The sequence below is a fragment of the Dendroctonus ponderosae genome, unplaced genomic scaffold (genome assembly GCF_020466585.1).
Source record: "Dendroctonus ponderosae isolate FM_Combo_2020 unplaced genomic scaffold, Dpon_F_20191213v2 Dpon_F_20191213_12, whole genome shotgun sequence".
Taxonomy (NCBI): domain Eukaryota; kingdom Metazoa; phylum Arthropoda; class Insecta; order Coleoptera; family Curculionidae; genus Dendroctonus; species Dendroctonus ponderosae.
In genome coordinates, this window is record NW_026017316.1 from 581,169 (window position 1) to 595,243 (window position 14,075).

At 43.8% G+C, this 14,075-nt stretch overlaps 1 protein-coding gene and 1 long non-coding RNA gene across 2 annotated transcripts; one reads left to right on the forward strand and one right to left on the reverse strand.

Moving 5' to 3' along the window:
* Positions 1 to 2,279: 2,279 nt before the first annotated feature.
* LOC109539334 (serine protease gd) lies at positions 2,280 to 13,419 on the reverse strand. Its single transcript, XM_019907012.2, has 8 exons — positions 13,115 to 13,419; positions 9,160 to 9,319; positions 8,944 to 9,100; positions 5,498 to 5,706; positions 5,263 to 5,438; positions 2,765 to 2,894; positions 2,576 to 2,707; positions 2,280 to 2,520 (listed from the first exon to the last, which is right to left on the reverse strand). Exons 1-8 carry the CDS (start codon positions 13,328 to 13,330, stop codon positions 2,324 to 2,326), a joined length of 1,377 nt encoding a protein of 458 aa, XP_019762571.2. The 5' UTR covers positions 13,331 to 13,419; the 3' UTR covers positions 2,280 to 2,323.
* LOC125503081 lies at positions 5,606 to 6,760 on the forward strand. The gene is made up of 2 exons (XR_007280671.1): positions 5,606 to 5,692; positions 6,496 to 6,760. It is a non-coding gene; the product is annotated as an uncharacterized LOC125503081 (long non-coding RNA).
* Positions 13,420 to 14,075: the final 656 nt, after the last annotated feature.

Genomic DNA, 14,075 nt, shown 5'->3' on the forward strand with positions numbered 1-14,075 from the left:
TTTTCGGTTTTTTTGCAATTTTCATAATTTTTTGTTAGTCCGCTACGCCTTTTTTGCGTTTGATTCTATAATTTTTTGCATTTTAGTTTTTTTTTACAATCTTTGCAATTTTTTTTGTGAGTGCGCCACGCCTTTTTTGTAGATATTTTCTACGGGTTTTTTCAACCAATTTTCCTTCGGGACTTTGAGTTTTTTTGGTCATTTTTTTTCTTCACTTGTTTGGAATTTTTCTTTCTTAGTTGTTTTACAATTTTTGCAATTTTTTTTTATGTCCGCCACGCTTTTTATGTAGATATTTTTTACGGTTTCCTCAACCAATTTTCCTTCGGAATTTTGAGTTTTTTAGGTCATTTTTTTCTTTTTCACTTGTTTCGCATTTTTTGCAAAAGTTTTCCACTAACATTCCTGAGAGATTTTGGTCTTTTTGTGCAATTTCTCTTTTTTAGTTGTTTCAGAATTTTTGCAATTTTTTTTGTGAGTCCGCCACGACTTTTTTGCCTTCGTTTCCAGTTTTTTTCAAATTTTGTTTTTGGTTTTTTCGCAATTTGCATAATTTTCTAGTAGTTCGCCACGCTTTTTTGCGCTTGATTGTATGTTTTTTACTGAACCACGCCCTTTTTAATGGAAATTTTTGCGGCTTTTTTCAACCAATATTCCTTAGAGATTTTGGTTTTTTTTGCAATTTTTCTTTGTTAGTTTCACAATATTTGCAAATTTTTGTGTTTTTTTGCATTTTTGCAAAAGTTGTTCGTTATTGGGCCACGCCCTTTTTACTGTTAGAAATTAAATATTTTTTTTGCAACTTTTCCTTTGTAGTTTTGCAATTTTTACAAAAGTTTTTCTTGATTGGCCCACGCCTTTTTGCGCTTGATTCTGTATTTTTTTACTGGTCCACGCCCTTTTTGCTGGAAATTTCTGCGGGTTTTTCCAACCAATTTTTCTTAGATATTTTAGTTTTTTGTGCAATTTTTCTTTTTTTGTTTTGCAATTTTTGCAAATATTTTTTGCGAGTGCGCCACGCCTTGTTTGCCTTTGATTCCGGTTTCTTTTGCATTCTCTCTTTTTTGGATCTCTAAATTTTTTTGTTAGTACGCCCCGTTTTTTTGCGCATAATTCTATGTTTTTTTGCATTTTTTACTTTTTTGCAACAGTTTTTCGTGATTGGGACAAGCCCTTTTTACTGTTAGAGATTTTAAATTTTTTTTGCAACTTTTCCATTGCAGTTGTTTTTCAATTTTTTCAAAAGTTTCTCGTGATTAGGCCACGCCTTTTTTGCTCTTGATTCTATATTTTTTACTGGGCCACGCCCTGTTTGCTTGGAGTTTCTGCGAGTTTTTTCTATCAATATTCTTTAGAGATTTTAGTTTTTTGTGCAATTTTTAWTTTTTCTRTTTGCAWTTTTTGMAAATGTTTTCTGTCCGTGCGCCACGCCTTTTTTGCGTTTTTTTGTTAGTGCGCCGCGTTTTTTTGCGCTWGATTCTATATTTTTTAGATTTTTTACWTTTTTGCAATTTTTGCAACAGTTTTYCGTGATTGGGCCACGCCCTTTTTACTGTTAGAGATTTTAATTTTTTTTTGCAACGTTTCTTTTGTAATTGTTTTGCAATTTTTTTCAAAAGTTTTTTGTTATTGGGCCCCGCCCTTTTTGCTTTAAAATTGGTAGCATGTTTTGTCAAAAAGCGGCTAATGATTGAAGGAATTTAATCCCAAGCCGGCAACACTGCATTCACTGGTGTCACCCTTCTTGACTTTTCCCCTGGTTGACACTTGCACACTGTCACCTCCGCACTTGACATCTGATTTGTGAATTTTCCAGCTCTGAATTGCCTGAAGGCGGTTGCAAAATGTCCGAAACCTTCTCAATTCACGCGAAAATCGTCCTTTTCGATCAATTTCCGTCAACGCTTTTGGTCAACGCCCCACTTGCCAGTCAAAGCCACCTCCCCCCACTCCCTAAGTGGTTGTCCGCTGCGCAAATGCTTTGCGCATAAAACTGTTGGTGGCTTCCAAACGAGACCAGCTGGATAGCAAGTGTGACACATCAAGTCAGGCTAGAATGGTCCGGCAAAGCCAAATTTCGCACAACCAATACTGGGTGGCCCAAAAAATTTTCAATTTTGCCCATTAAAGCCATTCCCAGTGGAGATATCGGGATGAAATTTTCTGGAGGCATTAAAGCGCGCCTTGGGCGCCCGATGCTAAAAAATCAGCGCTGCAGCTGATTTGCATAAGGAGATATTGGGTCTGGATCAGGTGACCTTGAAGTAAAACCACAGATCGTTGCTGGAAAGCGTATATTGAACGTTGCCAGACTGATCCGGCCTCAGTTAGCCATCGATTTTTTTACCCAGTCCAGGACTTTGGCAACGTCGCAAAACACCATAAAATTGGCAAGGTCGCATTTTCCAGCGTCGCTCAGCACCAGCGACATCACGCCGCGCAGGTAGAATTTCTGGTTTTTCAGCATCATAAAGCCGGCACCACTGTCGCCGATGCAAGTGCCGGTGCCGTCGCGCTTACCTTTAAATCAACCTGCCAATGACCGCTAAAGTTAGATTGGTAAGTCCCGACTTACCGGCGCAAAATGTTGAATCGGAAGTCAGTTGGTAGTAGGTAAAGTTGGAGTAAAGGCAACTAGTCGTGGACACCACCGGTATGTCCAGGGACTTGGCCACCGAAACGCTGTAGTGTCCAGACTTTTGGGCGGCTGGAAATAGGGAAAAATGTCAAAAAAGTCCAGTTTTCTGTCAGGAAAATCGCTTACCTTCGTCCGCCCCCCACCCGGCCACTGTCCCGGTTTTGGACACAATGGTGTCAACGTCACTGTCCCCCTCCCACAGGCAAATGGGCGCGATTGACCGCGAAAAGTCCACCGGACGATCCAGAGTTATCACCTGCAGATTAACGGTTTGGATCAGTAGTATTTTTTAGCTTTGATCAGTAGGGTGGTTTTTGCACTTTGATTGCATCACCCTGTATAGGAAGCGGGCGGGGAATTTTGGGCCGACCAGAAGAACCTTCTGGATGTCGTCTGCAAAAAAATTCAACTTTCCAGCTGCCCCCTGTTGCCAGATACGGGCTCTGGAACAAGTGACCGCCCCGATTTTAAGTTGGACCGTGACTTTCATCTGTTGCGTTTTAATTGGACATGAACCACAGCAGCAAACGTGCTGAATTTTTTTGGCCACCGAGGCACATGTTTTGGCTTGTCGGTGGAAAAAATTCAACCCCCCAGCTGCTCTGTGTTGGCAGCTAAAGGCTCTGGAACAGGTGACCGTCAGGACTTTTTATCGGAAATTTGACCGAAAAAGTTGCCGTTTAAAAACCCTTCACCCTGCAGAGCGGTTTGGCTTAATTTTTTTGATCGCCAAACGACAGGTTCGGTCAAGCACCTAAAAAAAAGTCAACCTCCCAGCTGTCCTCAATGAGAAGATACAGTGTCTGGAACAAGTGACCGCCGAAACTTTCAAAAGAAAACCCCTTCAATTGTAACGTTCTTTAATGCATCGCCCTGTAGAGCAATTGGGCTGACACTTCCAGGATATTCGGCGACAGCTTTTGACTTGTTGGCACAAAAAAATCAAGCTCCCACCTGGCTCCTATGGATACATAGAAGCTCTGGAGCCAGTGACCGCCAAGACTTTATAAAGCAAATTTGACGGGAACTTTAACTTTCGATATCACATTTCTCTGCCCAGCAATCCAGGTGAAATTTTGAGGCCGTCCAGGGGCATGTTTTGGCTTGCCGCTGCCAAAAAATCAACCGTCCAGCTGCTCGCGCTGGAAAGATACCGGGTCTGGAACAAGTGACCGCCAACACTTCAATAAAGGAACCGCACTAACTTTTTGACGTTAAATAAAACATCACGCTGTGGGCCAATCGGGTTGAAATTTTCAGGACATGGAGCCACATGTTTGGTCTTACCCGTGGAAAAAAAACTTTCCACTTTCTCCCTATGGAAAGATACAGGGTGTGGTAGAAGTGACAACCCAGACCTAACAAAGGAAATTTCAGAGCAACTTTAATATTTAATACCGCATCACCCTGTACACCAATGGGGCTGAAATTTTCTGGCCATCGAGAGGCATGTTTTGTCTTCGTCGTGCAAAAAACTGAAGATTCCCGCTGCTCCATATGATAATATCCAGGGTGTGGAGCAAGTGGCCGCCAACACTTTATGAAGGAAGTTTGACAGGACTATTAGCGTGCCATACCGTAAGACCCTGTGCAGCAATCGAACTGAAAATTGCCGGCAATCCAGAAGCAAGTTTGGTCTTCTGGCGGCAAAAAAATCCACCTTCCAGCTCGGCCTGGTGGAAAGTTACAGGGCCTGGAACAAGTGACCGCCAACACTTTATTGCACCAAATCTTGAACTTTCATTAAAAACTCATCCTGGAAAGCAATCCAGATAAAATTTTCAGTGCATGCCGAGACATGTTTTGTCCTGCACGTGCATGAAAATCAATCTTACAGTTGCTCTCGCTGGATAGATCCAGGGCTTGGAACGAGTGACCGCCAAATTAAAAGGGTTTCTAACATTTCATAACTCATCACCCTGTATGCTGATCGGGCGGAAATTTTCAGGCTACCAAGAAACATGTTTTGACGTGCTTGCGACCAAAAATCAACCTTCCTGCTGCTCTCTCGGAAAAGTTATCGAGTCTGGAACAAGAGAAAGCACAACTTAACGGCGAAAATTCGACAGACAGGTTGTTTAATGTTTTATAGCACAGCGTCCTGTGGACGCATCGGTCTCAAATTTTCACGATATCTAGAAAAATGTTTTTACTTGCTCATGACCAAAAAATCAGCCGTCCAGCTGCTCCCTCTGGGGAGATACGGAGCGTGGAAGACGCGACAACCAAGACTTGTCAAAGGAAATTTAACAGGATTTTTAACACTTTATACCGCATCACCCTGTGTAGCAACCGGGTTGAAATTTCCAGGAAACCAAGAAACATGCTCTGTCTTGCCGGCACAAAAAAATCAACCGTCCAGCTGTTCGCGCTTTAAAGATACGGGGTCTGGAACAAGTGACCGCCCACACTTCAACAAAGGAACCGCACTAACTCTTTGACGTTAAATAAAACATGACCCTGTGTACCAATCGAGTTGAAATTTTCAGGACATGGAGCCACATGTTTGGGCTTGTTGGTGCAGAAAAATCAACCTTCCAGCTGCTTCCCAACGGCAAGATCCAGGGTCTGGAACAGGTGACCGCCCAAGCTCCCACCTGCAAATCGCCTCAAATGCAACTTACCGAAATATCGCCATGACCGGAGTTGGCATCAAAGTCCGGATTGGTACTGATGGCGGCCGCTCCCCTAGTCACGGCGCCACTAGTCGCCCAATTCTTCAACTTGCTCTTACCGAAAACGAACAGAACATCTTCGGTGCTTACCAGCTGGATTTTGAAGAAGCTCACACAGCGCGCCGCTGCAAAGCAATCCAGATCCAGGATTGGTAAGCAAGGTCAAGGTCATTCGCCCACTTACCAGTGATGACGTGTTTCCTGGATACGAGATTTCCAGTGCATTTGTATTGGTAACCGTTGCCAGATGCCGCAAACATGGCCGCCAACCATGGAAACATTCCATCGGCCACTTCAGTGCCGCCCAGGATTAATGGAACGATGACGTTTCGTGACACGCCGCACTCCACGTTCTGATTGGCCGCCGCTTTGGAAACCGGTAATTCTGGAATTCTTTAATGGAGAAAATCGCATTTGAGTGGAAAACGCTCCGAAAATCGCCCTCTCTAACTCACAGTGTCGTTGGTTGTTTCCATTATTCCCACTGTTGCCAGCTTGTTGCTTAGGACTAGGGATCAGGGAAATTTAACTGTCACTCTTGACAGTTTAAGGTTAGGATGAGCAATCAAACAACAAACAATCATTGGTATGACATTGTATTTATATTGTCAGTTACACTGTTGCCAGCTTGAGCACATTTTCATTAACTAAGTTAGAGCACTGGGCGGGTTAGGGCGAATAAATAAATATCTCACTGTGGGCTTTCGCCCTTCTTCTTCTGTATTGTCCTCCTCTTCTTCTTCTTCTTTTGCCTGACACATCTGCTTACTCCTTCCTGCAGTGAGAAAAATCGGTTTTTTGAAACCAACAACTGAAATTGTTGCTGCCAGTCGAAATGTCATTTTCAACATAACCTTACCTTTTGCAAGACATTCCATTTTCCTAGTGCTCTAACCGCACTTTGACTTGAGCTTAGAAAAACCCGCGTTTTCGGTGATTTTTTGCAATTAACGGCAACGTTGCAACAGGTGGGAATATTGGAAAACTTACGCAAATCAAACTGGTCGCTTTCATTTGAAACGTTGGGACAATTCTAAGCATAAATTCCCATTAACCCCAAAAAAGCGCAATATGGCAACATTGCAAAATGGACAGAATGTTGAAAAATTACTCGTTTCAATCGATCGTCGGTTCAAAAGTCATTAGGAATGTTGAACGCAAAAATCCACATTTTAATTGCAGTTGGGCGTCCACATTACAAAGAAGTGGCAACACTGGAGGTGATGAAATTACGCCAACTGGAAGCAACCCCAAAAAATCGGGCAATTTGACCATTTGACTCAAAAAAGTTCCATTTTTCCAACTGAAAAATCCACATTACATTGGCGAAGATGCGGCGTGGCAACCACGCATTGTCCGAACTGGACTTGACAGTATGTATTTTGAAAAATCCTCAATTGTTCACAAAATCCACATCTTCAACGTAAATATAAATGGCAACGCTGTACCATTTAGTACTATTTTAGTATAATTGCGACTGCATCGGCAACGCTGGAAAGTGTGAAATAGGGTTAGAGCGTCGTTGTTTTGACTGTTTTCAGCAGCGGGATTATAAGGAAATCCGCGTTTTTGTCAAAAATTCCACATCGCATTGCGCAAAAAGTGGCAACCATGTAACGGTCACATTCGTTAGCGTTCGAATTCCATTTTTTTAATGAAAAACATGCAAATGCACTTGAAGAAACGACATTTCGAACGCAAAGATATTCATGAACAGAAAAGTAGTTCTAAGCGGCAACAATGTTGCAGATGAATCGGACGGACCATCAGTTGTAAATGAGTAGGATGATTAAAAAATCGGCCATTTTGACTCAGAACCTCGAAAAAATCCACTCTTTTAATGGGCGAATCCACATTACAATCTAGAAATCGCATCTGGCAACGTTGCCACATTGAGTCGTTGCGATTTATGGTTTAGTATAATTGAATTTGACGTAAAAATTCCGAAAATTAGAGGGTTTTTGCGCAGAAAATCCACATTAAAAGTGAAAATCTTTGAATGGCAACGTCGAATTGATTCGAAAAAGAATTTTCAGAAAGAATGAATCAGCATTAAATCAAACGAAATGGAAGTGGCAACACTGTAGCAGGTGTGGCAATGAATTTCACTGGAAAATTCCTCATTTAAATTCGTCGCAACGTCGCAAACGATAGTGCCAATGTTTAGCAAAAAAATGTTTAGTGGCTTAAATAGTATGGGCAGAGGAAATGGAAATTTTCGTCCGAAAAATCCACATTACCATAAAAATAACCGACGCGGCAACCCTGCAAAACGCCATAAAATCTTCATTAGCCTCCTGAAAACTCAAAAACGATTAAAAGCAAGAAGATTCGCATGCTTTGAAGAGAAAACTGAAAATTTTTAGTTTCCAAATCCACATTACCAGGGAAATCAATTCAGGAATCCACATTACATTGGAAAAAAAACAGAAGTGGCAACACTGGATCAGGTATGACAGTCAACTAATTTTGAACTGGAATATTGACGGGCAATTTTGCTGGAGCGCCCGCATTAAAATGCCTGATTACAACTGGCAACGTCGCTTGCTACAGTGAGAACTTTTAGTGCAATAAATCTCTTAGTGATTTTGATAGCAGGGGCGGAGGRAATTMGAWTTTTTACMCAAAAAATCCACATTAYCAAGAAAAAAAACTGAAGTTGCAACACTGGAAARCGMAATAAAACCGTAATTAAATTCCTGAAAATGCAAAACGCCTAAAAGATTCGCATATTTTTAAGAGGAAACTGAAAGTTTTTAGCTTCTAAATCCACATTACCGACAAAACCCATTTTCGCTTTGGAATTGATGAATCCACATTACATTTTGGAAAATGAGTGTGGCAACACTGTATCAAGAATGGAGTTTAAAAATGTTTACTGGAATTTTCACTGGCAATTTTGCTGGAGCGTCCACATTAAAATGTCAACACCGCATGGCGCAGTGAGAAATTTCGAAAAAAAATGTCTGAAAAAATCTCCTGGTGGTTTTAATAGCAGAGGAAGAGCAAATTGGAATTTTCACACAAAAAAATCCACATCAGATTTTTCAGCTTCCGCATCCACATTACCGGGAAGAGCGAGKGCAGCGGCAACGCTGTRACACTCGGCAGCAGCAAYGGCTGATTGAATCCGCTSAATTTCACTGATTGTGGACTGAAAATCCACATTTTTTCGACGGAAATCCACATCACATCCAGAAAAATCTTGTGCGGATCGATCAGAATTTGACTGAGAAAAGTTGGGAACAAACGTGATCAAAATTCTGCTTGGGATTTTGGAAATCTGGTGCGGAATTCGAAAGAATCCACATTACAATAGGTGAACTGGCAACGCTGCCTGTGCAGTGGGTAACTAGAAAAAATTTTCCCAAGGGTTTAATTGAAGGAATTAATTGCGGGCAAACCAACAGGATTTTCAAGGTTCAAAATCCACATTACCTCCGGGAAAAAGAGGCAGTGGCAACCCTGGAAATCGAAAAACACTCCATCAAGAGGACGCAATTGCGTGACTCCCGAAGGCTGATTTTCCTCGATTAGAGCCAAATGGGGGCAAAATCCACACGTGTGATGTGGACGCATCCACACTGAATCAGGTGGATTTTCGCGTTGATTTCGCTGGCAAAGGCCTACCTTTGATTTGGCTGGACGGCCTGCAAATTCGCCTCGACAGTGGGCGGCTGTGGATGCTCCACACCAGTGGCGGCGGGCGCGACACTGTTGCCAGTTGGCTGAAAGTAGTAGTTGTGTCCGGCCCATAGGCTGGTCACTCCAGGCGTGCCAGCGACCACTAGAACGAATCTAAATAAGGTTTTTTATCGATTTTTTTGCGTGTGTTGGGCGCCTGACGTTGTTCCGGCGGTCCAGTGCAGTACGTGCGCCCGTTATACTGGATCTGGGTGATTTTTGGCACCACATTCTGGAACGGAAACTCCAGATCGTAGTTCAAAATGCTGGTTCTGCGCTGGATGATGTCCGCCCCTGGTGTGACCATTTTCACCGTCAATTTCTGAAAATTCCCCGAAAATTACTCTATTCTGGCCTGCAACGTGGCAACGTTGCCGCCGGATCGTTAGTTCTAGAACGAGTCACAAACGTTGCTGGCGCCCAGCAACGTTTGCACTGACTTAGTTTGGAAATTAATTGCGCAAAATCGGGCAGCGCTACAGAGTCGGCTGGGGTGGCCCTGGATAGAGTGGGCTTTTGCCTATGCGCCGGCAGGTTTCGGACGGGGCACCATCTTCAGGGTGCTTTTGGCAAGCTAATCAACTTGCGTGAAAATGTACTTGCGCAAATTGCTGGCAGCCACCTTTCGACAATTAAGTGCGGCACTTTGGGGAGCGGCAGAATTTTTCCTGCCACGGCACTGGATAGAGCCCACGTCGACCTGCAAAACACCGAGTTTCGAACCCAGTGCCATCCTCAGGGCGGTTTTCACAAATTAAGGAAATTAGCAAAAATGCAAACTGCTGTTAACCAATTTTTGAAAATTATTTGCGGAAACTCGGGCAAAGGTAGAAACTCAAGTGGTACGCCACTGCATAGCACGCACCGTTATCTCCAAAAGGGCAGGTTTCGAATGCAGCCCCATCCTCAGGGTTTTTTTTGGGCAAATGGACGAAATTAGCGAACATTCACCAGAGTGGATTGCGCCTAATCGTCGTTAGGCAATTAATAGCAAAAAATTGAAAAGAGGCTCAACAACCATTTTTACGGCACTGAATAGAGCGCGCTTTTGGCTACAAATGTCGCTGTTTCGACGCCCGGGCCATCCTCAGGGTAGTTTTTCCAGCGGAATCAATTTGTTGAAAATCGACTTCAGCAAACTGCTGCCAACATTTTTTTGCAAATTAATTCCGGAAAATCCGTAAACGCTGCAACCCTGGACGTTTCGGCCCTGAATAGAGCGCAAAATTCACTATAAACTGGAGCGTTTCGGAATCGGCACCATCCTCAGGCAGATTTTGGGGGGCATTTCAACTGGACCCATGGACAGTGTTTGGAGCAGAAGCAGGCAACAGGTTGGTGGTTTGCGTGACCTGAAGATGGCCGAGGTCCGAAACGTTTGCACTCGAGCTGTCAGTTTTGCTCGAGTTTGTGATGATATTTTTTGCAAGGTCGAAATTTTCCTCTGGTTTTGCCAGTCAAGGAAGTGTGGATTTTTCAAAAGTTGTCAAACGGGTGCGGTTGGAAAAGTCGATAAAATCAGTAGCGCGCTTATTAGGCGTTTTACCGAAAAAGTGAGTAGCGCGTTTTTTGTCGACTTTGACTTTTTCTATGCAGTGGCGTGCTTTGGAATTCTCCATCGTTTATCGTTGTGGAGATATTGAGGACTTTGTGATAATTACATTTAAACGGAATTTTATCGAAAATTCTATGTGCCAGGGCTTTGAAAAATTTTTCGAAGATTCCCTGGGAAAGGCCGAATGCTTTATCAAGAGCGCGTTTTTTCGATTTAAAGCGTTGTTTGGACGATAAAAACAAAAATCGCGACAATCGCGCAAGAATCCCAGAGACTTAGTCACTCAAGGAATTTTCACTGGCTAACAAAAATTGTTTAAACAATTCCCCCACAAGAGGGAGTTGGACGAGGCACAGCCCCATCATATAAAATCCAAATTTATTTTTTTTAAAATCGCTATTCATTTCTAGAGGGAATAAACTGGGAAACCTTTAAGGGCGTGGTCGAAGAAAACCGTCCAAAAACTACCCCGCCACTGGCTTGAGCCGAAAAAAAAYCCGGAAAACTTGCATGGGGACTGCTGAAAATCAGTTTTTCTACTGTCAAGTTGACATTTCAACTGCCAAAAAAATGTCCAAAATTTGCAATTTTTTCTCGGTGAAATCGAAAAATCGCCTGTTACTCGCGAACTGTTCATGTGAGGAGAAAAGTGAGTTCCACCTTTTTTATGTCTGTTGAGCTCCGCCATCCAGTGGTGTTTGTGGAAATTGTCCACCGGTTATGGTTGTGGAGATATTGAAGATTTTGCCGTGCAATTACTTTTAACGGCATTTTCTCGCAATCGCCTTACRCCAGAGTTTCAGAAAAACTATCACTAGATGCCCTGGGGAGGGCCGAATGTTTTACCAACAGCGCATTTTTTCGATTTAAAGCGTCGTTTGGACGAGAAAAAATAAAGCGCGACAATCGCGCAAGAATCCCAGGGAGTTAGGCACTCAAGGAATTTTCACGGGCGAAAAAAAATAGTTTTAACAATTCCCCTACAAGAGGGAGTTGGAAGGGGCACAGCCCCATCCTGTAAGAGCCCATTTGATTTTTTTAAAAATCGCTTTTTATTTCTAGAGGGAATAAACTGGGAAACCTTTAAGGGCGCGGCCGAAGAAAACCGCCCAAAAACGACCCCGCCACTGGCTTGAGCCGAAAAAAAACACCGAAAAACTTGCATGGCGACTGCTGAAAATCAGTTTTTCTACTGTCAAGTTGACATTTCAACTGCCAAAAAAATGTCAAAAATTTGCAATTTTTTCTCGGTGAAATCGAAAAATCGCCTGTTACTCCCGTACTGTTCATGTGAGGGGAAAAGTGAGTTCCACCTTTTTTATGTCTGTCGAGCTCCGCCATCCAGTGGTGTTTGTGGAAATTGTCCACCGGTTATGGTTGTGGAGATATTGAAGATTTTGCCGTGCAATTACTTTTAACGGCATTTTCTCGCAATCGCCTCATGCCAGAGTTTCAGAAAAACTATCACTAGATTCCCTGGGGAGGGTCGAATGTTTTACCAAGAGCGCGTTTTTTCGATTTAAAGCGTCGTTTGGACGAGAAAAAATAAAGCGCGACAATCGCGCAAGAATCCCAGGGACTTAGGCACTCAAATAATTTTCACGGGCAAACAAAAAATGTTTCAACAATTCCCCCACAAGGGGGAGTTGGATGGGGCTGTGCCCCATCATATAAAACCCCTACTAATTTTTAAAAAAATCGCTATTCGTTTCCAGAGGTAATAAACTGGGAAACCTTTAAGGGCGCGGTCGAAGAAAACCGCTCAAAAACCACGCCCGCCACTGACTTGAGCCGAAACAACCCCGAAAAACTTGCAGGGTGGCAGCTCCGAATCAGTTTTGCCGCTGTCAAGTTGACATTTCAACTGTCAAAAATTGCGATTTTTCTTCGATGAACTCCAAAAATCGTCTGTAACTGGCATATTGCTCAGTTTAGGGGAAAAGCGAGTTGCATCTTTTTTATGCCCTTCGAACTCCTCTATTGAGTGGAGTTCGCACAAATTGCCCATGATCAATGGTTGGGGAGATATAGAGGATTTTGTGGTACAATGACGTAAGTAAAGTCTTAGAGAGTGTACGAACCACCTAAATGGAATTATCTCCAAAACCCTTCGTACCGGGGCCCTGAGAAAAATACCCCTGTATTCCTCTGGACAGTCCCGATGTTTTATCAAGGGCGACGTTTTTCGATTTGGGGCCGCATTTCGGCGAGAAAAAATAATCGCGCCAAAATCCCCGAGACTCAGTCACTCAACGAATTTTCGCGGGCGAAAAAAAATTATTTCCACATTTCACTCGTGATGACAAGTTGGATGGGGCCGTGCCCCATCCCCCAAAGCCCCCCAGGATTTTTTAAAAACTCCCCCCAGTCTCCACCGGCCAAAAGCACCAAAACCCCTAAGGGCGTGGTCGCAGAAAACCGCCCGAAAACCCCCCCCGCCACTGGCCAGGCCGGGGAAAACCTCAAAACGCCGAACCTGGCGGCCCCCCCGACAGTTGGGGCCGAACAAACCGGGCGTTTGAGGCAAAAAACATTAATGGAAAAAATGGAGGAAACACTCACCACGCGTCTGTTGTCCGTGTGGTAGCCTTTCATGGAGGCGTTCACGCCCAAATGGAGCGCGGTGGTGTCATCGTAGGGGAGCGTGATGCGCCCGAAAACCTCTCCATTGGGGCGCGTGGAGTAATGGAAAGCGTCCGGACAGGGCGAGGCTGGCACATCTTGAGCGGCCACCAGCCCACAAACCGCAAAAACAATCAGCGAATTGATTGGAAACATGATTTGATCGATTGTAGTTGAATCGAGCGTATGAAGGCTATTTATACAAGAGCTGGTTTTACCGACGATTCTTAATTGCGCCAGTGGCGGCGCTAATTATTCTCCATTGTTTGCGTGGGAATGTGCGAGAGGAGCCGCAGAAAAATCCATCATTGTTCGGTTTCCATTGCAGTGCGCGGGGGCGACAGCATCGACTCAAGTTGAGGAATCCGGGGCACGCCACTGGCCAACGTTTCCAGCCGGCCATCCTCAGGCCGTTCCACGCCAGGGGCCCTGCAGTGGCAAAATTCCCCAAAATCTCCATCCTGCCGGGTTGCCGACGCCAATCCAGGGCGGCGTTGGAAAGGGCCCAATTGGCTCTCCAGACGGACCCAGTTTCGGGTGCAGGCCATCATCAGTTTGGCAGGTAGGAATTTTTAAAGCCCGCGCAGTTTCAAGCGGGTTTTTCGCGCTGAATTTTCCCAACGTTTTTGCGGCAAACCTGCAACCAATCCAAACCTGCAAATCATGGTTTTAGCAAAAGCGATACTGCTGCTATTGACGAGGAACGTTTCGAATTCAGGCCATCATCGGGGTTTTTTCTGCGAATTTTTAAAGCCTGATGAGCTTCAATAGAGGGTTTTGGCATTCATTTTTCTCCATTTAATTGCTACTAAAATTCGGGAAAATTTCCGCTTCCGAGTTGGGGTGTTGGCAAGAGGAACTCGTCCTCAACTGTTCCAAAAAGTTTCGAATTCAGGCTATC